Raw genomic sequence first — 23,010 nt, 5'->3', positions numbered from 1 at the left:
AGACGGCATCCCCCGTTTCATCGCGCCGGGTTCGGGTGGCGGTGACTGGCCCAGGCGCACAGCGGGGAGCGCGGGGCGTCCGCGTCCCGGTCAGGCCCTCCCAGGCGGCACGTGGGCTCCATTTCCTTCCGCGCCCCGGCCCCGGCCCCGGCCCCGCCCGCCCGCGGCGTTTCGGCTGCAGGAAGGCGGGCTCCGCGTGTGACTGGGACGCGGAGGGACCCCAGGCCGGGGCTCCGGGCCGGGGCGGGAGCGCGGGGCTGCCCGGGCTGAAGGGCAGCGGACCAGGGCCCTCACCCGCACGCAGCCAGCACTGGGGGCCCCGCTCCCCGCACACCTGCGCGCCTTTATCTGCCGCGCCCCTCCTACCGCCGCGCAGGGAGCGTCCGGGGGCCGCGGGCGGACAGCCTCGGCGGCTGCAGCGGCCGGGCAGCGGGGCCATGCTGGGCCGGCGGCGCGCCTTCGCCGTGGAGCCGCGCGGCGGCGGCCGGGGTGAGTCGCCACCCCCAGGCGGCCAGAGCCTCCGCCCTAGCGCCGACCCCCACCCCCGACCCCGTCTGCGCCCCGGGCGCGCGACCTCGCCCCGTGGACGGTCGAGTGACCGCGCCTGGCCCTGGGAAACCCTGAGTGTGGGCCTTAAATCGTCGGCGCCTCCGTCCCTCTCCCCTCGGACCCCCGCTCTGGGTCCCGCTCCGCCGGCCCCGCCCCTGCCGCCGGGTGACAGCCCCAGTGCGGCGGCGGCCCCTTCCCCGTGCAGCGGGGGGCGGGGGAGGGGGAGTTTGGCGGCCCCCTGCCTGCCCAGCCCCGGGGCTGCCTGGGAGACGTGGAGAGCCCTCCACCCTCGCCAGCCTCAGTTTCTGCACCTCAGTACCAACTGGGGCGCCCAGATGGCAGGAGGGCCTGGCACCAGGTGACAGTGGGTGACAAAGCGACGGCTCCTCCTACGCCCCTACTTCCCTTTCTTCTGTTTAAGCTTTTTCTTTTCAACTCTCCACAGTCCTCACTCTTTCTCACTTAAAAGAACTAAAGTCCCACCTGGTCGGGGCTGTTACTTTACCCCCCCGCCCCCCCGCTCCCTGCCCCCCTCCCCCCCCCCAGCTCCAGGAGAGCTCCTCAGCCTCCCGGTGCCAGGCTGCAGCCCAGGCTTCGGTCTCTGTGCCCTTCCCCTCGCCCTACGGGGGTGCAGTCATACCCCGCCTTGGGAGCAGTGGGCGAAGCTTCAGCTCCCCACTTAGGGCTTGGAGGTTCAAGGCAGACCTAGGGGCAGGAGTGCAGGGACCCCCGGGAGGAAGCACCCCCTCCTCAAAGGAAGATGGGCCGTCCCAGGGGCGGATGAAAGGAAACCCGCCCCAACAGCCCACCCCTGCTGGCTGTGACCACTAACAACTCCGGCGGTGGGAATTCCGCCGGACGGCTCCAGGCGGGGCTGCAGAAGTGGGCGGGGCTTGTCCTGCGGGCTCCTCCCTTCACCTGTGGCCCAGCCACGCCTCCCCGCGGAATGCGCTCAGCTGCCAGGAATGCGAGGGCGGTGGGGGCAGCCTGCCCTGCCTGAATCCCTCTCCTTGCAGGTGGGGCTGGCGAGAAGCTGGCACGAGGGTGTGTAGTGCCTGGAGTCACCAGCTCCTACCGCCGGATCCCGGACGCCTGCGGAGAGTGCTCATCGGACTCCTGGGAGGGGGATGGCGAGCTGAAAGGTCTCCGGACACAGGTGCCGCTTCCCAAACTGGCCTTCCTGGACTCGGGAGTGGAGATGGCCGTTGGGGACAGCTCCTGGGCCATCTCTCCACGCCTTTCTCAGGACTCCCTGGACTCAGAGCCCGTGGGGAGCCCTGAGCCCCTGGCCCTGCCCATGGAGCCTTCTGCCCACCTGGGCCGGCTCCTGGCCAGCCAGAAGCTAGAGCGGGTGCTGGAGCGGTCCAGCCAGCTCCTGACTTCACCTGCCAGCTTGTCACACCACCACCGCTCCCGGAAGCCTACAAGGAAGCCTGAGTATGAAATGCCCCCTGTTGGAGCAAGGGACCAGGGGGCCACCAACGCAGAAACTGACCTAGAGGCAGGCCTGGGAGAAGCAGAGGTGGTGAGTGGCCCTCTCAGGCTGGGTGAAGAGTGGGATGGCGATGGCCCTTTCACCGGGGGGTGCTGGGGCTCCCCATTTCTTCTCCCCGGAGCTCTCTTGGGGTGGGGCATTTCTGTCCCTAATCATGGGTTGTGTCTCAGCTCCTGGCCTCACCCCACTCCCAGCTGTGCGGAGGTGGGCAGGTATGAGGTTTGCCCGGCACCACGGCTGGCTGGGCATTGGGAGGCCAGTTGGTTGCATGATCCTCCTTTCTCTGCCTGTTCTGCTCCCATCTGATGGCTGCCAAGGGTGGGAGTCTGACTGAGTCCAAGTTTCCCCTCCCTTACTCTGCCCTACAGGGGAGGGGCATGGGGCCTGAAGCCGGGGCCTGCCCTCCCGGGCAGGGCCTTCACTACCTGGAACACCTGTGCCTGGTGCTGGAGCAGATGGTGAGGCTGCAGCAACTGCACCTGCAACTGCAACCCCAGAGGCCCCCTGGGGTGAGCGAGCCACCTGGCAGCCAGGCAAGTGGGTGGGCACGTGAGTGGGGGGACCCTTGGCACCAGGGCTTCCTTCAGAACAGCCTAGGTCTCTGCTCAGGCTCTGACTGCCCTTCTCTCCTGTACACAGGGCCCTGTAGAGAAGGAGGAGTCGACTGTGGCCCCTTCACTTCCACCCTCTCATGCCCCAGGCAGTGAGGTGCGGGGGACATGGGAGCTGCTCAGCCAGACTCAGGAGACAGGTATGGGGCAATTGTGTCTCCCTCTGTGCTCTGCCTGCCCAGGGCCCCAGGCAGACCCCCTGAGCCCTGGGCTTGGTGGGTGTGCTCCTGTTCCTGGCCCTGGGTAACCCGATTCTCTCTCTGAAGGCGAAAAAGGAGCTTCACTCCCAAAGGTAGGGGTGCCCAGTGCCAACCCTTTCAGGCTGTCCAGAGTCCCAGCAGAACCAGCTCACACCTTGCAGTCCTCCCAGAGTCACAAGGTAGGTGATGGATATGTGTGGGGCAGGTGACAGGTGGAGGTGCAGGTGGTTGGCTTGTGTGGATACCCTAAAGGCCAGAAACTCTGGGAAAATGAGAGGATTCCTGTTTGGAGCAGGTGACTTCTGCGGACTGTGGTGACAGTATGGGGTATGTTGTGGGGTGGGGCTCTGTGGTGACCCCCTCATTCTCTGCTCAGCGGGATCTCTCCCACTGGAACAAGGTCAAGGTCCTTCTCAATCGGATTCGCTGGAAGAGCCCTCAACACCCTGAGCCTCCTGCCCCTCCTAATGGCCCTGCTTTCAGGTGGGTACTTTGGCCCAGCTCAGTTAGGGCAGAGGGTGGAGCCCGATGGACCAGGATGAGAGATTGTACTCCTAGTTCTCTTCGTCCCTCTGAAATCTGAGTGACATAAACAGTCTTGGAGAGGGTTCTGGAAGAAACAGGAAGTAGTTTCAACTCCCCATTGACAGACAGATGAGGAGGCTGGGGGGGGGGGCAGGAAAGGGGGAGGCGCTTTCCTGAGGCCACATGATGAATCAGTGGCAGAGCCAGTACTAGAATATGGGGGATCTCCTTAGGCCAACCCAGCAAGACCTTAACTCCCAAGGGTGAAACTTAGGCCACCTTCCCGTGTGTGTGTGTGTGTGTGTGTGGCAGGGGCACACAGATGAAGGATTCCACAATGGATGATGGTGGGCAGTTACACTGAATAATTCCCCAGGAGGAAGAAGCATCATGTCAGTTACCCTCCCCAGGCTTCCCACCGCAGATACGCAATGCTGATCCACTCTGGGCCATTGTTACCTTCGTTTCCTTCTCCTAGTCTAAGGCCTCCTTTCCTTTTTCACAGAGTTGAGTCAAGGGACCTTCCATGTCGTCCCCTCAGGAAGACCTTTATGCCATTGTTAGTGCTGAAGAAGCAACGAGCGAAAAACCTCTCTGTTTCCTGAGACCTCCTGGTGCAGGGACATGACACTGGCTGGAGGAGTGTGCAGTGAAGTCTTCTTTGCCTTTTGCTCCATTGCTGTTTTGGGGCACTGCCAGGAAAAGCTGCTGATGCTCGCCCTTCTCTCTGAGGCGAGAGCCGAGTCTTTCTCCTCTGAGCAGCTTGGCAGAGGAGCCCTGGTTCCCTGGGAGACCCCAAGGTGTGGCATTTCCTGGGCGCCTTTCTGACTGACAGAAATCCCTGCACTAATTTATCAGGCATCCATGGAGCACTTTTGGCATGGTGATCTGTTGGGGTCCAGTGTGTTGCAGATATGTATGTATGCAACATGATATACATGTACAGTATCTCTGTTGTGAACTTATTGGATCCAATCATCTCTCCTGAATCACACACTCAAGAGGTTGGTCTTCTGGGTGAGGTAATTGCAGAAGGATGGGACTGACCTTCATTCCTCAACGGACAGTTACTGATCCTGGAGTCCTGCTTTGCTCCGCATACCTGCATTGGAAGCCCCAGGACAGGGAAGGGTGTCTTTGCTTTAAGTCTTGCACATAGAGCAGAGCCCTCGAAGACTGCACCAGGAATGAGAGGGTTAGGGAATACGGGGAATAGCAGAGTAACCTTTGTTAGCTGTTTTGCTTCCTACTAGCCTTTACACGTCAGAGCTGAAACCAGAGGCCCACACTAGCTTTTACACCTTCACAAAATCCCTTAACTTGTCTGAGCCATAACGTCCCACTTAATCTCCCAAATTGTATAATGATGCTTGACCTACCTACCTCACAGGTTTGTTTTGAGGATAAAATAAGATTAAACTATCTTAAAGAGCTTTGTGGCCGAAACCGGTTTGGCTCAGTGGATAGAGCGTCGGCCTGCGGACTGAGGGGTCCCAGGTTCGATTCCTGTCAAGGGCATGTACCTGGGTTGCGGGCATATCCCCAGTTGGAGATGTGCAGGAGGCAGCTGATCGATGTTTCTCTCTCATCGATGTTTCTAACTCTCTATCTCTCTCCCTTCCTCTCTGTAAAAAATCAATAAAATATATTTAAAAAAAAAGAGCTTTGTGAATGTTACATGAATAGGGAAGGGGAGGGTATGGGTGTTGGAGGGTGGATAGACTGGAGGGATGTTGGGAAGATCAGGGGACAAGCGGGTGGGGTGGGGCTGGAATTGGTAATGTGGACTAAAATGGCCATTGATTAGCAACAAGACCTTGAGCAAGTCATTTCATTGAAGCCTCAGGTTTCATATCTGAGAATGATGGCACTAATTCCTGACTTAATTACCCCCAGCATTGTTGTGAAGACTAAAGTCTATGAGAACTCTGTAAATGTCTACCTAAATATTGTGGTGGTTTATCTTACTATATAGCTTGTTAGATTCCTAGCTCTTCGTTAATTGAGAAAGGGGAAAAGCATCATCTGCAGGTACCAGTAGACGGGAAGTGTGGGTGTGTGTTGCCCTAAATGGAAGGCCAGGGTTGGGGAGGGGGTCATTGGCTTGAGTCAGACATAGGAAGGTCTCCTAGAATTGGCCGCTAACCAGGCCTCCTCCTCCTCTGGTCAGAAGGGTTTGCTTCTCTACTGGCTTCAAACTTGGGATCTGCCCGAATGAGGCAAGGTGCGGTGCTTTCTTAGGTTTGGGGTCCAACTTTAGCTCTCTTTGGACCAAGAACCAATTCTCTGATGCTCATTTTTCTAATCGGACATTTAAGCGAGGACACCACCCCGGCGCAACTCCCTAACGCGCATCCGATCGGGGAAGGCGTACTTCCGCTCCTGGGTAGGAGCCCCACGGCAGGCTCGCGTGGGGGAAGGGAGAGATCGGTGGAGCGGAGGGAGGGACTATATCCGGGAGAGTGGCAGCTTCCGACTAGTGGTCGCGCTTCCGGAGAGGCGCTTCCGGTGGCGGCGGCTGCAGCGGCTGTGGTGGTTCCGGGTGTCTTTGTCCCCCCGGTGTCGCGGCCCTGGCCCGCAGGTGGGTCGGCTGGCCCCCGCCGCCCTTCTGCCTCTTCGCTCCTCCCCCAATCGGGGGGCTGCGAGGGCCGGCAGCGAAGATGCTCGGGCGTGGAAGGGGCTGAGCCCCCCTTGGACTGCAAGTCCCGTCTCCCTGGCAACGGCCTCGGCCCTGGGGGCGGGCGGGCGGGCGGGAGGAGGAGAAACAGTGCGCCTCAGTCTTTCCACGGTGGCCTGGCTGTGACCCGGCCCGGGAGGTCTGGCCCCAGCGGCCCCTGAGGCAGGAGCCAAGGGCCGGGGAGCGCGGGAGCGGGAGGGCGGGTGCGCAGCCGGATTCGCGGTCAGCCGGGCCACCCCGCTACCTACCAGGCCGGGGGTGGGGGTGCAGCGGGCCGGGCTTCCGGGGAGAGGACCCACGCGATCTTCTCTCTAGCGGCCGCCTCCTTCATTTTTCTGGGCCTTGCGTAGAGCATTTTGGCGGATGTATTTGAATGAATGAACGTCTCCGGGCTCTTTCCAGCCCCCAGCCCCCACCCATCTGGGGTGGCGTGGCATAGCGAGGGGAGCGCTAAATGGTCGGGTGACCGGGTGTGAGTCCCAGTTTAATCACTAACGGGTTGTTCGGCCTCGGGCGAGTGTCAGTCTCCGAGCTTCAGTTTGCTCTTCAAGATGGCATGGCAGCAAGACCCGCCGCTGGGTTGTTTGTGAGGGCAAACTGGAACAGTGTAATTTCTTCATTTCCTGCTGCTCTTTATATTCCCTTCACCCACCATCTCCATTCATTCTCCCTACTCTCCTCAAGATACTTAATTCCTGTTTTGGGGTTGATGGAAAATTCCCCTATGAGCTGCTAATCTATTTCTTTTCTGATTGAAGGTTTTTTCCCCCCCGAGACTCTGAAAGAAGACAGCAATCCCAATGTCCCAGTTTAAGCGCCAGCGGATCAACCCACTTCCAGGGGGACGTAACTTCTCAGGTGATCGCCTCTATCCCTTCCCGGGCTCACACTGGGAAAGATGCGCTCTGGGTCTTTAAAAAGAGGGCTTGTGGGTTTTCCTTGGTGGAGTGCAATTTGCTGCTGATGTTGCCTAGGAAAATAGGCTCTGGCCACAGTGGCTGCCAGTGAAACCCCGTGGAAGCGTTGCTTGGAGCCACTTTGCCTTTTGAGTTTGCCGTGTCTTCTAGTTGAGCGATGCTCAGCCGGGTGCTGCAGCGGGTGAGACATGGCAATGTCTGACTATGGAGTCAGGGGCAGCGACCTCTCTTCCTTTAGATCAGTGGTTCTCAACCTTCCTAATGCCGCGACCCTTTAACACAGTTCCTCATGTTGTGGTGACCCCCAACCATAAAATTATTTTCGTTGCTACTTCATCACTGTAAGTTTGCTACTGTTATGAATCGTAATGTAAATATCTGATATGCGGGATGTATTTTCATTGTTATAAATTGAACATAATTAAAGCATAGTGATTAATCACAAAAACAATATGTAATTATACGTGTGTTTTCCGATGGTCTTAGGTGAACCCTGAGAAAGGGTCGTTCGACCCCCAAAGGGGTCATGACCCACAGGTTGAGAACCGCTGCTTTAGATTGTCAAAAAAATGACAACAGCCAACACATTGTTGTTTGTCAAATTGAAAAAAAAATGACAATAACCATCTGGTGTGAATAATAAAAATTATACCTATTTTTGTGTGTCAGATTGACAAAAAGGAAATTTTTTGGTGTGCTGCTGAATTTTAGTAATTAGTTTGTGTGTGTCACGAGATGAAAAAGGTTGAAAATCGCTGCCCTAGTTGACTGTAGTGCTGAACGATGGTAGGTGCAGTTCCTGGAGATTGCTCCTCTGTCCCCACAGGCACAGCTTCAACATCTCTTCTGGGTCCTCCTCCTGGTTTGCTCACTCCTCCTGTGGCCACAGACCTGTCCCAAAATGCCAGGCACCTTCAGGTAGGTTGGGCATCCTTTCTAGTGAGTTTTAGGGCTTGGGACCACTCAGCACGCATGGATGCCTGATGCTTCCTTCTTACATCACAGTGTTCATCCTTCCTGACACGCCTGTCCTGGGCCAGTATGGAGGTGACTAGACACCTCTGACTGGGGAGTCCTAACTTTTGGCTCTAGGGAAATCTCTAGAGTGCTCCTTGGAATAAAACAACTGGGAGTCCTAGGAGAAGCTTGTGGTGCAAGAATCAGCACCCCCCCCCCCCCCCCCCGGCAAAAAGATGGATTATGTCCACCGAACATGTACGCTGCCTTCCCTATGAGTCTTGGTGCAGTATTCTGCTGAGCTGGGCGGGTGTGTGTAGAGAGGAGATGCTAATGGCAGAATGTGGGTGAGTGCTCCCTGGTTGAGCTGCACTCTTCTCTTGCAGGGCGGGGAGAAGCAGCGGGTCTTCACTGGCATTGTCACCAGCTTGCACGACTATTTTGGGGTGGTGGATGAAGAGGTCTTTTTTCAGCTAAGGTGGGTTTGAGGCTGGTCTCCTTTTGGAAATGCTTGTTTGATTCTGTTCTGTCACCATGCTCTTGGGGCTCCTCTAAAGCCATTGCTTTCCTGTGTTGATGAAGGTCTGAGAAATCTTGATGGGCAGGGCTCACTGGGGTAGTTAGGGTGGCTTGGCCAGGGTCTCCTGACTAGGCTTATGTGCTGGCAGTGTGGTGAAGGGCCGGCTGCCCCAGCTGGGTGAGAAGGTGCTGGTGAAGGCTGCATACAACCCAGGCCAGGCAGTGCCTTGGAATGCTGTCAAGGTGCAAACGCTCTCCAATCAGGTATTTCTCTCTCCTGGTCACATGCATTGGAAAGGGGAGGGAGGGAAGCCCCTGGGTCCTGACAGCTGGGCACGAGCTTTACTTTTGTTGAGAGGATGGGCATGTCAACTATGGGATGCCCTGAATTTCCTTGTTACTGTCCTGCAGCCCCTACTGAAGTCCCCAGCACCTCCCCTTCTACATGTGGCAGCCCTGGGCCAGAAGCAAGGGATTCTGGGAGCTCAGCCCCAGCTGATCTTCCAGCCTCATCGGATTCCCCCACTCTTTCCTCAAAAGCGTGAGTACCAGTGGCATGGATGTTGGGGTGTTGCTTTATGGGATACTCTGGATGAATGGACTTGTAACTGTCAGGTTGCTGCTCTGTGAATAGAAGTGGGTACTTCTGTGCACTGAGAGAAAGGGACAGGGGAGTTGGGTATTTATAGAGTTTTGGAGTCACCAGCCATTTCCTCTCTGCAGCTCTGAGTCTCTTCCAAACATCCCACACACTTCATCTGAGCCACCTGAACAGATTTCCTGCTCGGGGCCCTCATGGCCGATTGGATCAGGGCCGAAGGTAAGAGGATGTTCAATCAGAAAAAAATATTTTATTTCCTTTATTTGCCTCTAGGAGCACCGCCCCTTTCTTTGCCACCTGCTGACACTAATATTCTCTTCCTGCAGCTAGATCCTAGTTCCTTTACCCTGAAGTAGGCAGTCACGTGAGGTATATACAAATATTGGAATTTTATAAACTGGTTCAGTAAGCAGGGATCTGATGTAGTTCACCTTTCAAAATAATCATATTGAATTTTTTCTTAATATGTAATTTTCCCTTTTATTTCTAGTCCCTAAGATTGAGATACTAAGAATCAAAACTATCAAGAGGCCCTGGCCAGGTAGCTCATTTGGTTAGAGGGTTGTCCCGATATGCCAAGGTTGTGGGTGCAATCCTTGGTTAGGGCACATAAGGCAACCAACCAATGAATGCATAAATAAGTGGAACACAAATCAATGTTTTTTCTTTCTTCCCTGTATTTGTCTTTGTCTCTAAAAACAAAACAACTTTCAGGAAAATGGTACTTGTCCCCCAAAAAGTAACTTTGTAGAATATGTTTTAAATTCTTAGTATAGAACATTTCTTCATCTACATTGTATACATCAGTGTGGGGTTAGAGTGTGCATGTTGCACTCTGCCTAGAAGGCTAGGCCTGTGCCTGGGACAGGCACACAGTGTCTTGGCCTGTGGGGAGCAGGCATGGTGGACTTGGGCCTGTGGGGCCTCCTAGGTCACCCTGTATCATCTGTGAGCATCGGGGACTGCCAAGAGCATGCCACCTGTCCTCTCTGGCTCACATTCCTTATCCTGCCTTATTCTCTCCAATAGGGTTTTGCTTATATCCCTGGGAGTTAAGCTCTAGACTAGTTTGCTTAAGACTGTCCTATTTCCATCTGTTGGTCTTATCTTAACTTTTATTGTATAAGCATAGTAAACAGAAGAGGACGATGAACTCTCATATATCCATCACCCAGCTTTGAGTATCAACATCTGCTATTTTTTTTTTTTTATCTCTACCTCTCTCTACTCCCTGCCTCATACTTGATGTTTGAAAGGTAAAATTTGTATAGGTTAAAATGCACAAATCTTAACCGGACAATTTTTTGTTTGTTTGTTTTTTTAAAAATATATTTTATTGATTTTTTTACAGAGAGGAAGGGAGAGAGATAGTTAGAAACATTGATGAGAGAGAAACATCGATCAGCTGCCTTCTGCACACTCCCTACTGGGGATGTGCCCACAACCAAGGTACATGCCCTTGACCGGAATCGAACCTGGGACCTTTCAGTCCGCAGGCTGACGCTCTATCCACTGAGCCAAACCGGTTTCGGCTTAACTGGACAATTTTGACAAGTGGAAAATCCCATGTAACCCTCACTCCTATTAAGATGTAGAGCCCTAGCCAGTTTGGCTCAGTGGATGGAGCGTCCCGGGTTCGATTCTGGTTGAGGGGCATGTGCCTCCATCGCAGGCTTGGTCTCCAGCCCTGGTTGGGGCATGTGCGGGAGGCAACCAGTTGATGTGTTTTTCTCACATTGATGTTTTTCTCTCTCTCTGCCTCTACTGCTCCCTTCCATTCTCTAAAAATCAATGGAAAAGTATCCTTGAGTGAGGATTAATAACAACAAAAGATGTAGAATATTTCCATTACTTCAGAATATACTCTCATGTTCTTGTTCTCTTTTGAAGTGAGAACTATACTAAGACGGAAACCCCTGATCCCAGATGCCAGTAAATCATTACATGGCCAAGGCCGAGAATGCAGTCCAAGGTCAACACTTGAAAGGTTCATGGAGTAACTGCGAAAGCTTAGGCAGTGATGCGGCTAGTCTCGGTGCCGCAGCGTGTGTGTGCTCCCTTCAGCGAGGTCGTGAACTCTAACTAGGGGGTCGCTTTGATGGTCCAGGATTGTTTCCAGTGTCTTCACTCCTTTGAAACACATTGTCCGGTTCTCAAGTCACTGATACGTGTTTTGCATGCTCCCACATCTCGCATCTGGTGCATCTTCCCGGTCAGTTTCTAAGGACTTTCCACCTCTCATATTCCATGAATTTATTAAGGCTTCATTACAAAATCACAGTAACTGTGCTCAGGGGATGATGTAACCTGGATGGAAATGAGTGGCTGCTGTGAACTCCCTGCTTTGGGTTCAGGTTCAGCCTTTCTGTACAGTCAGTTGCGTTTGCTTGGCCTGGATATGTCAAGCTCAGTGCGAGGCCTATGTTCTGTTACTTTAGCTATAATGCTTCAGCGCCGGCTTCTAGAGAAAGGAGAGATGTTACTGTCAGTCAGTAACAGGATCTGCCGAGTAGGGAAGGGGGAGTAAGAATTAGGTCATTCTGGGGAGAATAGCAGTTTATAAAGGAGCAGCGTTTTGGCTGGAAGCCAAGTTTTATTTTGAATTTTAGGCTTTGGGATGCAGGGATCAGTGTCTCCTGCTGAGGTCACTGAGATGCCTCCCACTGGCACTACTACCTTGTAACCTGTTCCTGACAAGTCACAATCGGAGTGGAAACTGGCTGTGGAATTCACAGGATTCAGTGGAACATCTGGCTTAACTATAGGTTGGCAGCATTTACAGAAGAGTTCAGTCCAGTCACAAACCAGCTGAGAGAGCTGTCAGATGAGTGGGGAGCGGCTCTTCTGTTAGAAGCATGGAAGCACTGACATCCCATTAGAGCAGGATTAGAAGGCAGCTTTTGGATGGAGATGCAAATGAACAGGGAAATTACCCAGCAGACACAAGAGAAAAGATGAAACACTGGTCCTGCTGGGGTGGCTCAGTGGATGAGTGTCGACTTATGAACCAGGAGGTTACGGGTCAATTCCTGGTCAGGGCACATGCTTGGTTTGCAGGCTCCATCCCCAGTAGGGGGCTTGTAGGAGGCAGTCTGTCAAAGATTCTCTCTCATCATCGATGTTTCTCTCTCTCCCTTGCCCTTCCTCTCTGGAATAAATAAAAATATGTTAAAAAATAATAATTAAAAAAAAGAAAAACGTTGTGTTAAATTTAACAACTTAGCTCCTGGGGTGTAATGACTAGGTAAATTTTCTTTTGTTTTTATTTTATTTATTTATTTTATTTTATTTTATTTTTTTAAAAATATATTTTATTGATTTTTTACAGAGAAGAAGGTAGAGAGATAGAGAGTTAGAAACATCGATGAGAGAGAAACATCGATCAGCTGCCTCCTGCACATCTCCTACTGGGGATATGCCCGCAACCCAGGTACATGCCCTCGACCGGAATCGAACCTGGGACCTTTCAGTCCGCAGGCCGATGCTCTATCCACTGAGCCAAACCGGTTTTGGCTTCTTTTGTTTTTAGAATTAAATTTATTGGGGTGACATTGGTTAATAGGATCATATAGGCTTCAGGTATAGACTTCTGTTACAAGGTCTTTATATTGCGCTGTGCCTACCTCCCAAAGTCAAATCACCTTTCGTCGTCATATATTAGGCCCCCTTCACTCTACCCTCCCCGACATGGGGGTCTTCCCGTTATCAATCTGGCATTTTATATTGTTCTAAGGTTTTTTCTGATCTACTGTTTTTATTTATTGCACCCATAGCAGTGATACAGTGATGAGTAATTTATTACATGAATGTATAGAGTAGTGCATGCTGTTATATAAAGTTAAAAAATTGCTTTTGTTTTTTTATATTTTGGTTAAACTTCACCAGAGAATATTTTTTCCACTAATATTTAGAGAGAGAGAAAGAGTGGAAGGGAGGGGGAGAGACACACAGAAACATCGATGTGAGAGAGAGAGATTGATATGTTGCCTTCTGCACGTGCCCAACTGGGGCCGGGGATCGAGCCTGCAGCTGAGGTTCTGGCCCTTGACTGGAATCGAATCTGAGAACCTTCAGTCTGTGGGCCGACGCTCTAACCACTGAGCACCAGCTAGGACTCTCCTTCCCTTTAAAGGTAACCATTCTTAAAGACCTTTAGAAAATAATTTTGAAGAGAAAAATTACTGCCACTTTCCCCCCGTATTCTTTTCTAGTCTTTATCTATATATATTCATACATTCTATAATTTTAATCTTAGAGTTCAAGATATTTTTATAGATTTTTACTAAACATTTTTCCATGTGATCCTCATGATTGTTTTAATGGCTGCATGATTATTATTATTTTTTTTAAAAAAATATTTTTTATTGATTTCAGAGAGGAAGGGAGAGGGAGAGAGAGATAGAAACATCAATGATGAGAGAGAATCATTGATCGTCTGCTTCCTGCACGCCCCTCACTGGGGACTGAGCCCGCAACCCAGGCCCTTGACTGGAATGGAGCCTGGGACCCTTCAGTCTGCAGGCTGATGCTCTGTCCACCGAGCCAAACCCACTAGGGCGCTGCGTGATTATTTTACTTATTTACGACAAAAATCCAGACATTGCTGGATGTGAATGTGGTTTTCTTACTCTCAGCTTGCTTTTTTATCCCTTCTATATATAACATTTTTTCTTCTTTTGAACTAACTTCCTTGGGGTAAATTTTCCAGAGTGGGATTACTGGATCATAGTGTCTTATGACTTTAATATGTATTCCCAAAGGTTCATTATGAAAACTGTATCATTTATTTATCTTTTTAAAAAATATGTTTTTATTGATTTCAGAGGAAGGGAGAGGGAGAGAGAGATAGGATCATCGATCGACTGCCTCCTGCACTCCCCCCATTGGGGATCGAGCCAGCAATCTGGGTATATGCCTTGACCAGGAATTGAATCATGACCTCCTGGTTCATAGAGTGATGCTCAACCACTGAACCACACCAGCCGAGCTATTGCTTTTAATAAAACTTACTTTATAGAACTCTTAGCATGGTTGCCATATGTCTTTTGTTAAAAATCAGCCCTGGCTGGTGGTGTTCAGTGGTTAGAGTTTGGCCTGTATACCTAAGGGTTGTGGGTTTGATCCCTGGCCCGGTTGGGGTGCATGCCGGAGGCAACCAATTGATGTGTCTCTCTCACATTGATATTTCTGCCCTCCCCCCACTCTTTCAAAAAAAATCAATGAAAAGATATCCTCGGGTGAGGATTAACAACAACAAAAGAATAATAATTAAAGTCTTTTCTGCTCATTAAAAAAATTATATGTTAACTATAATTTATAAAGTTCTGAAAGTATTTAAAAATTATTCGTAAGTTTTAGTCAGAGGCAACTACCATTAATATTTTCTTTCTTTTCAGTCTTTTAAAGCTTTTTTTGCACAGTTGAGGTACTACTGTATATACAGTGTTATATACCATTCTTTTGGCTTAACATGAATGGTTATTAAAAGCATCTAAATATCCATTTTCATATCTTTATAACAATCTGTTATATGGCTGTCAGCACGGCTTCTTTATCCATTTCTTTAACATTGGGGAGTCAGATCATTTCCAGTTCTTTTTAGGCCAGTGTGTGTTGAATCATAAGTAACAGTATTTTCTTCCTTCTGGTGATGGCCCAACCTCCAGCGATGACTATGACTCCAAGAAACGCAAACAGCGGGCTGGTGGAGAGCCTTGGGGTGCTAAGAAACCAAGGCATGACTTGCCTCCTTACCGAGTCCATCTCACTCCCTATACTGTGGACAGGTGAGTGGCAAGGCTGGGTGGGGGTGGGGGTGCAGCTTGCAGTTGGTAACAGTCTTGTGTAAATGAGATACAGTCTTTGTGAGAGTTTATGTGTGTGAGTGTGTGTTCTTATGACCTTTTGTTTTTTAACGTGACAAATTTTTTACTTTGAAATCTCAGATTTTGACCAGCAGAGCACCACTGACATGGGTGCCCTGATAAACTTTATGATTTGATCACCAGAAATGATTATGCCAGGCTGTAGCAGTTATAACGCAGGTAGAAGCTGCAGCTCATAGGCACGCGGGGACTGGTTTCTGCATTGTTTTCTAAGTGCTACAGCATGTAGCCTGCAAGCTGACATCTCACTCGCAGGAACTGACAGTTCCATTTGCGTGCCTGCCGCTGCTGGAGTCGTCCAGTTCTCCATCACGAAGGACTTGGGTGTTGAGGAGAATATGAACCACCATGTCTTCCTGTGCTCTGACAGAACCTCAGATACGGGGCCTTCTGGCCAAGCATCTGTATTGTTGGAGCCACCATTGTGGCCCTGGGGGTTGCAGCTTCCTATGAGTTTGTGTGGCTGAACCAAGAAAGAAGGCATACACAGATTTCCACAGAAATTATGATTCCATGACAGATATTGAGGAGAGAGGAAGGCTGGTGTCTTTTATTTTTATTTTTTAATGTATTTTATTGCTTTTTTAAAGAGAGGAAGGGAGAGAGATAGAGAGTTAGAAACATTGATGAGAGAGAAACATCGATCAGCTGCCTCCTGCACACTTCCCACTGGGGACGTGCCTGCAACCCAGGTACATGCCCTTGACTGGAATCGAACCTGGGACCTTTCCGTCCGCAGGCCGATGCTCTATCCACTGAGCAAAACCGGTTACGGCAAGGCTGGTGTCCTTTAGAGGGCAAAGTGATCTTGGAATGGAAAGAATTTTTTAGGAAGTTTGTCGCTGACCTGTGTTCCTGAACTATGAAACATGGATATTTGAGCTAAGGAATAGTTTCTCTCGACAAATAAAACAGTTAATAAATACTGCGGACAGTAAGTCTTTGCTCAGTTATTCTTTTTTTTTTTTTTTTTAATATATTTTATTGATTTTTTACAGAGAGGAAGGGAGAGAGACAGAGAGTTAGAAACATCGATGAGAGAGAAACATCAATCAGCTGCCTCCTGCACATCTCCTACTGGGGATGTGCCCGCTTGACCGGAATGGAACCTGGGACCCTTCAGTCCGCAGGCCGATGCTCTACCCACTGAGCCAAACCGGTTTCGGCTCAGTTATTCTTAATAATGTAATTTTGGGCACTTGCATCAGAATTGGTTAGGGATTTTAACTGTTTATGAACCTTACTTATTAAGATAATCTCAGTATTAATATTTTAGGGGGGGATAAAAGAAACTGACTTAAGAGGTAGATGAGCGACTCCAGGTTCCATCTAGCTGTGGAGAGGCAGGGCTCCAGCTACGGTATTAGATACACCCCCAAAGCAAAGTCCACTGGAAGCCCAGCGGAGGCCAGGGGCAGGTCCTGGCACCTCCTCAAGGTGGGAGAGGAGGACTGTCCCTCTCTTCCGGTGTCACTGTTCCTCTCCCCTGGCCTAGGCAGGGCCTCTTGTTCTCCATGCTGATCCACATGGTTCCATCTCAGAAGACACCGATTTCCATGTCACATCAAGTTAGAACATGATTGCTAACTACTAGACACACAATTTTTTTAAAAAAATTGAGGCCTATTGTACATAGTGTTTGGTACTTTGCTTTTTCATTTAATTTCACTAAAATCTTAGAATTTATTCCATATTAATGTTTATTAGCTTGAGCTCATTCTTTTTAGCAATTATATGGTATTCCACTGAATGGTTGGACTACCACTTATTTAACCAGCTCTCTCCCCATTTTTAGTCTTATCCTAAATATTGTTGTAATAAACATCCTTCTGCATGCATCCATGTGGACAGGTGCAAGCATTTTACTGAGATCAGCTCCTAGAAATGGAGTGGCTGACCCACAGGGTCTGATTTTGAACTTTGGTGGCTATTGCCCATTCTTTATTTTTATTTTTTAGTGAGAGAGGAAGAGAGAATTGCTCATTCTTTTAAAGAGGTCATACCAGTTTACGTTCTCACCATTGGGGCATGAATTACTTGTTTCCCCAGTCCTCTGCCAACACTGCCTTATCAAACTTTTTTATCTTTGTCAGTCTGATGGGTGAAAAGTGATATCTGATTTGCATTTCTTTAATTATAAGTGAGATTGAGCATATTTATATGGGCTTTAAGTCTCATTTCTGTTGCTGTCACTTTTCCCAGTTATTCTCTTAGATTTGTGTGAACTTTTGGTTAGTGATTTTTTGGTTCCTTTTATGTTAAGCAGTGACTCTTTTCTCTGTTATGTATTGCAAATGTTTTCCTCTCCAGTTTAACTATTTTGCCTTTAGAGGTTGTAACATTTTTGGTGGTTAAATTGGATCCATTTTTTCCCCTAGATGTGTCTTATTTAGAAGTTCTTTCCCAGATTATATAAAATAACTTGCCCTCTTATTTTTCAAATCTTTTACCGTTCAATTTAAAAGATAACTTAGTCTTGGCTTCTTCCTACAGCCCCACCTGTGACTTCCTAGAACTCCAGCGCCGTTACCGCAGCCTCCTGGTCCCCTCAGATTTTCTGGCTGTGCATCTGAGCTGGCTGTCAGCCTTCCCTCTGAGCCAGCCCTTTTCCCTCCACCACCCGAGCCGTATCCAGGTATCTTCTGCGAAGGAGCCAGCTCCAGACACTGGTGCTGAGCCAGTCCCTGCCGACAGTGACCCCGCGTACAGTTCCAAGGTAAGTTGGCTGGGGTCCCGCCGCTTGCTCCCGTTGTTGGAGGTTGAGAAAGCTGAGTGTCCTTCCCGCTACCCTCCTCAGGTACTGCTGCTCTCTTCCCCGGGATTGGAGGAACTGTTTCGTTGTTGCATGCTCTTTGTGGATGACATGGCTGAGCCAAGGGAGGCACCAGAACACCCTCTGAAGCAGATTAAGGTGAGAGCTGGAGTCCATTAGGCAAGACGCATTCATTGATAACGTCCAGTCTGTCACGTTTTCAGCAGCTCAGCTCCTATTCATGAACTCCTAAACACAAGGCTTTTCAGAGCTGAAACACCTCTGGTTTTACCAGGAGCATAGCACTGCTCAGAGCTGTTACTGTCAGAACGTTACGTGGCTGGTCGTGTTCATGGGTGGAGAAGCCACCCCCCACTGTCCTGTGGACTGCCACATCCTGCTGCCTGCATCCCCCGGTGGCAGGCTGCCTTCCAGTGGGAGACCCAGGTAATTGTTTTTTCGTGTCTTAGCCCTGGTCTCGTTTTGCAGTTTTTGCTGGGCCGGAAAGAAGAGGAGGCAGTGCTGGTTGGGGGCGAGTGGTCTCCTTCCCTGGATGGCCTCGACCCCAAGGGCGACCCGCAGGTGCTAGTCCGCACCGCCATCCGCTGTGCACAGGCCCAGACCGGCATTGACTTGAGTGCCTGCACCAAGTGGTGAGTGGCTGCCCGCGGGCCGGCTGTTGGCGAGTGGAGTTGGCGACTGTTTGGGCCAAGCTTCTGCACCTTTCTGACCTGTTAGCTTTCCCTTGTTCCCTAGTCCCAGCGCATTGCTCTCTCCAGCCTTCACAAATGGCCGCCTGGATCATGAGCATCACTAGGGATGTGAATGTGGGAGGGCAGCTAACCTCTCCCCCAGCAACCTTCAGTGCCCCTTCTTGTTGCCTTAGCACCTTGGAAAGTAAATGTCTGCTTCTTTGTGTTTCCCATTGACTAACCATTTTTTGAGGACTTGTCTGTAGCTTTTATTTTTGAACGTTCAAAGCTTGGCTCGCAGTGTGTGCTCACTAAATGTTGATTGGAAACTGAAGCACTTGCTTGCAGATGTCTTGGGTCACTACTTCGTTTTCCCTTTGCTGTGAGCAGGTGGCGCTTTGCTGAGTTTCAGTACCTGCAGCCAGGACCCCCGAAGCGGCTCCAGACCGTGGTGGTGTACCTGCCGGACGTCTGGACCATCATGCCCACTTTGGAAGAGTGGGAGGCCCTGTGCCAGCAGAAAGCTGCAGAGGCAGCTCCCCTGGCCCAGGAGGTGCCCGTGGTAAGGCAGAGCCTTACTAACAGGTGGGGAGGACAGGTGCCCTGACCTAAGCCCAGGTGGTCACAGCTCTTGGCTTTTATCACAGGAAACAGAGCCTACAGAACAGGCAAGTGAGGCATCGGAGCAAGGAGCGGACACCAAACAGAATGCAGAGAACCCGGAGGCCACCACACAGCAGGACGTGGACACTGACCTCCCAGAGGCCCCTCCACCCCCTCTGGAACCCGCGGTCATGGCGCGCCCCGGCTGCGTAAACCTCTCCCTCCATGGCATTGTGGAGGACCGGCGGCCCAAGGAAAGGATCTCTTTCGAGGTGGGTGTAGGAGTCTGGGCGGCCGTGGGGTAGGGTGCATGGGCGTGTGGCGGGGCTTGGGACATTCCCTTTTCCTGATGCCCATGGGCCTCTTTCACCAGGTGATGGTGTTGGCCGAGCTGTTTCTGGAGATGCTGCAGAGGGACTTTGGCTATAGGATTTATAAGATGCTGCTGAGCCTTCCTGAAAAGGTCGTAGCCCCACCTGAACCTGAGAAGGAGGAGGTGGCCAAGGAGGAAGAAGTGGTCAAGGAGGAGGTGGCCAAGGAGTCCAAGGAGGAGGTACAGAGTGAGGGCACAGCTGCCGAGTCAGACACCCCACCGGTGAGTACTTCTGCCCCCTGCGCGGGCACTGGGGCTACACACAGTAACGTTGGACAGAACTCGAGTGCTGCGTGGTGCCAGGTGCTGTTCTGAGCACGTACGGTCTCTCAGAACCCCTCACTCATGTGCTGAGCCTGGTGTGTAACGGGCGCAGGGTGCTCGGCCCTCGGCCAGGGCGTGCTGCGCTGCTGTGTCTGGAGGGAAGCGGGCACAGGAGGGAAGGGAAGTGTGGTTGCTGGCAGCACAGGGAGCTCAGTGAAGGAGAGTGCTCTGAGGGGCTCAGGGCTGTGGTTAGCCAGAACACTGCATTCTCCTAGCCCTTCTAAAGCATTTGGGGCTTCTCACCCAACTAAACGGTCTCAGGTCAACATAGTTTCTACGGGCTGCACTGGAGTCCTGGGGAGAATCCCCGGTGTCTGGAAAGTGCCCCGGTCTGCTCTGGACCCGTGCAGTGAAATACTTTACATGACGTGGTGCACACAGAGCCCTTAACAGTGCCTGGAGGGGGCCGACACTCAGTGTTAGCCATTGTCATTGCTAGTAATTACAGGGGACAGTCCTCCTCATCTCGGTCTGCTTTCCTTAGAAGGAAGATGGGGTTCTGCCCAAACCCCCATCTTCTGGAGGAGAGGAAGAAGAGAAACCCCGGGCTGAGGCGTCGGAGGACCTCTGTGAGATGGCCCTGGACCCAGAGCTGCTGCTGCTGCGGGACGATGGGGAGGAGGAGTTCGGTGAGCGCAGGGGGTGGGAGCACGCGGGCGGCTGCGGGTGGCTCTAGTGTTCTCCCGTTGGGACTGGAGCCGGTGTGGCCATGTGGTCACTGCTCCAAGCTCATGCCAGGCCTTCTGTAGCAGGAGCCAAGCTGGAGGATTCCGAGGTCCGTTCTGTTGCCTCCAACCAGTCAGAGATGGAGTTCTCCTCCCTTCAGGACATGGTAAGACCAGTGCTCTGCCCCTCCGGCCTCAGTGACACTCAGCAAGGCCTGAGCCCGTCCTTGGGAGCTGTTCTTCTACAAATGACTTCCATTGTTTGTTGACTGACCAGACATGTGGTTCTTGGCTCATGGAACAGCACCTCTGTAGGACCCAGGGGACACTTCAGCGTCTGTCAGGGGGAACAGGAGGGGCAGCTGGTGTAGGAGCACACACACGGGGTTCCTGTGTGGGACAGCCCCAGGGCCACAAATGCCCTGGAGGCCTTGGGTTAGAGGCTCAGGGTCAGGTCTCCAGCCGGAAGGTGCACCTGGTGGGACTGTCAGCCAGGCCACTCGGCTGTAAAAGGGCGATTAGCCAGAGAGAACGATGTGTAACCCCGTTCATCCTCGTTTCCTCTTGCAGCCCAAGGAGCTGGACCCCTCTGCTGTGCTCCCTTTGGACTGTCTTCTTGCGTTTGTCTTCTTTGATGCCAACTGGTGTGGCTACCTGCACCGCCGAGACTTGGAGAGGATCCTGCTTACCCTTGGGCTCCGGCTCAGTGCAGAGCAGGTGCCTTCTCTCGCGTCCCCCTTGATCCTTTCTGAGGTGGCCTCACCTGACGTAATGTGCACAGGCACGCACCTGAACTGCGGGGGACCTGGGATGCTCCAGTTCTAGGTTTTTTCACGTCCCGGGGAGGGCTTGCACCTTCTCATCAGAGGGGGTCTGGGTGTGTGTTTTCTGCAGGCCAAACAGCTGGTCAGCAGGGTGGTGACCCAGAACATTTGCCAGTACCGCAGCCTTCAGTACAGCCGCTCCGAGGGCACGGACAGCGGGCTTCCTGAGGAGGTGCTCTTTGGTGTGTACCGGTGCTCTGCCGCCTTCGGTGGGGAATGGGCAGGGCAGGCTGCTTTCTCCTCCGAGACCCGACCCTTACCTCTTCCCGTGGCCCTTCTAGGAAACCTGGACCTGCTACCTCCTTCTGGGAAAAGCGCAAAGCCAGTAGCTGCCCCTCTGGAACACAAGGGCCTGGTGTCGCACAACGGCAGCCTGATCAACGTGGGGAACCTGTTGCAACGTGCGGAGCAGCAGGACAGCGGGCGGCTCTACCTGGAGAACAAGATTCACACACTGGAACTGAAGCTAGGTGAGTGGCTGACGGGGCCTGCCGATGGCCGTGCAGATGGGTACACGGAGACCGAGGGGAACCCACTCCTTAGGCTGCAGGCCTCTTGCCCTGAGCTCCGATCCTTAACTTAGCCCCATTCTTTCTGGTGTGTTTCCCACCAGAGGAGAGCCATCACCGTTTCTCAGCCACTGAAGTAACAAACAAGACGCTGGCAGCTGACATGCAGGAGCTGCGCACGCGGCTGGCTGAGGCCGAGGACACGGCCCGCACAGCTGAGCGGCAGAAGAACCAGCTTCAGCGGCTGCTGCATGACTTCCGGAGGCGCCTGACCCCCCTGCAGCTGGAGATGCAGCGAATGGTTGAAAAGGTGAGCCTGTAGGAGAGCTGGCTTAGTTGGGAGGCTTAGTCAAGATGATGCCAAGACAACAGCCCCTTGGTCACCTCGCCTTCTCCCCCATCCACCGGTTTCTTAGGGAATCTGTCAGCCAGCAGCTTGCAAAGTTGAGTCCCCAGGAGGAAGTGGGTAGCAGTCCTTTCTCCTTGGGTCCTAATTCTTGTGCCATCTGTTGCAAACAGGCTGACAGCTGGGTAGAGAAGGAGGAGCCAGCACCTAGCAACTGAGGGCTTGACGCAGGAGCTGCCATCCTGCGAGGTCAGCGATGGAGCTGCTCGAGTTAGAGCCCTTTGGTTCCAGAGAGGAGCTGAGCAGGACCTGGGCGCAGGCGGGCAGCTGACCGTGCTCAGCCTGTGGAGGGGAGCTCAGGCCGTCAGGTGGGGTCTGCCTGTGCTATGTGGACGGACGAGTGAGGAACCGGTTCCACTTACAACTAAATCCAACACCTGCACCCCTCGAATGTCATTTTGCCCTCCACCTTGGGGTTTCTCCTGGGGCCCTTTAGTCTTGTGCTTTCTCCTGTCCTCTTCCAGTTTATAAGACAGGGGAGGAAAAGGCTCTTTGACTATGTCATAAGGTCTGATGCCAATAAATGAAGAAACAGACGTGGAGTCTGGCTGGGGTAAGCGCCCCTTCCTTTGAATGGCACAGATCCTGCTGGGCACAGGCACAGGTTCCTGGGGGATGAGTGTCCTGGGGCCTGTGGAGGGAGTCAGTGCCAGCCAGCTCGCTGTTGGGCTGTCGGCCAGTGAGCACTGTTCCAGCCCCCCGGACTTGCCAGCAGGAACCAGCACTTCTGCCCCCGGCTCCCTGTGTTCAGAATGTGGTATTGGCTCTGGCCCAGCCTTTTTCCCGTTCCCCATGAGTCTCACCTCTTTCCGTAATCCGTGGTTTCAGTTTGACTTTGTACATAAAGTTGTTTTTGTTTTTTTTTTGCTTTTGTTTTTTAAATAAACCAAAGTAAAAAACAAACCAAGTGTCCTCCATAGCTTTTC

General features: G+C 52.0%; 2 protein-coding genes across 3 annotated transcripts; both read left to right on the top strand.

Annotated features, from left to right (window-relative positions):
- Positions 1 to 1,495: 1,495 nt before the first annotated feature.
- Positions 1,496 to 5,031, top strand: LOC308519156 (uncharacterized protein C8orf58; the record flags this gene model as incomplete). The annotated part of the gene is given in 8 exon segments (XM_081091131.1): positions 1,496 to 1,517; positions 1,520 to 1,547; positions 1,549 to 2,074; positions 2,413 to 2,553; positions 2,684 to 2,795; positions 2,922 to 3,034; positions 3,232 to 3,338; positions 3,886 to 5,031. Coding segments are annotated over 8 exon segments (1,149 nt in total). The 3' UTR covers positions 3,986 to 5,031.
- Positions 5,032 to 5,848: 817 nt separating this feature from the next.
- Positions 5,849 to 22,987, top strand: CCAR2 (cell cycle and apoptosis regulator 2). Of its 2 annotated transcripts, none has more exons than XM_081091125.1 (21): positions 5,849 to 5,961; positions 6,816 to 6,915; positions 7,801 to 7,892; positions 8,318 to 8,409; positions 8,600 to 8,714; positions 8,862 to 8,991; positions 9,174 to 9,270; positions 14,718 to 14,837; positions 17,430 to 17,652; positions 17,734 to 17,847; positions 18,178 to 18,341; positions 18,771 to 18,942; positions 19,028 to 19,255; positions 19,357 to 19,578; positions 20,165 to 20,309; positions 20,433 to 20,512; positions 20,916 to 21,062; positions 21,240 to 21,351; positions 21,451 to 21,639; positions 21,783 to 21,988; positions 22,198 to 22,987. In XM_081091125.1, the coding sequence occupies exons 2-21, from the start codon at positions 6,858 to 6,860 to the stop codon at positions 22,240 to 22,242; spliced, it is 2,751 nt and encodes a 916-aa protein (XP_080947251.1). In that variant the 5' UTR covers positions 5,849 to 5,961; positions 6,816 to 6,857; the 3' UTR covers positions 22,243 to 22,987. The 2 variants fall into 2 exon arrangements, with proteins under 2 accessions (XP_080947251.1, XP_080947250.1); XM_081091124.1 differs by having other exon boundaries at positions 20,430 to 20,512.
- The last annotated feature ends 23 nt before the right edge of the window (positions 22,988 to 23,010 follow it).

This window comes from Myotis nattereri, assembly GCF_964212035.1.
Source record: "Myotis nattereri genome assembly, chromosome: 5".
Classification (NCBI taxonomy): Eukaryota; Metazoa; Chordata; class Mammalia; order Chiroptera; family Vespertilionidae; genus Myotis; species Myotis nattereri.
Note: the sequence above shows the minus strand (reverse complement) of the source record. Positions and strands in the feature narration are given on the sequence as shown.

Coding starts and splice junctions, on each gene's coding strand:
- CCAR2 (XM_081091124.1), top strand. CDS start 6,858: ATGTCCCAGTTTAAGCGCCAGCGGATCAACCCACTTCCAGGGGGACGT. Junction 8,410..8,599: donor GAGGTCTTTTTTCAGCTAAG/GTGGGTTTGAGG, acceptor ATGTGCTGGCAG/TGTGGTGAAGGGCCGGCTGC. Junction 20,513..20,915: donor TCTCCTCCCTTCAGGACATG/GTAAGACCAGTG, acceptor TTCCTCTTGCAG/CCCAAGGAGCTGGACCCCTC.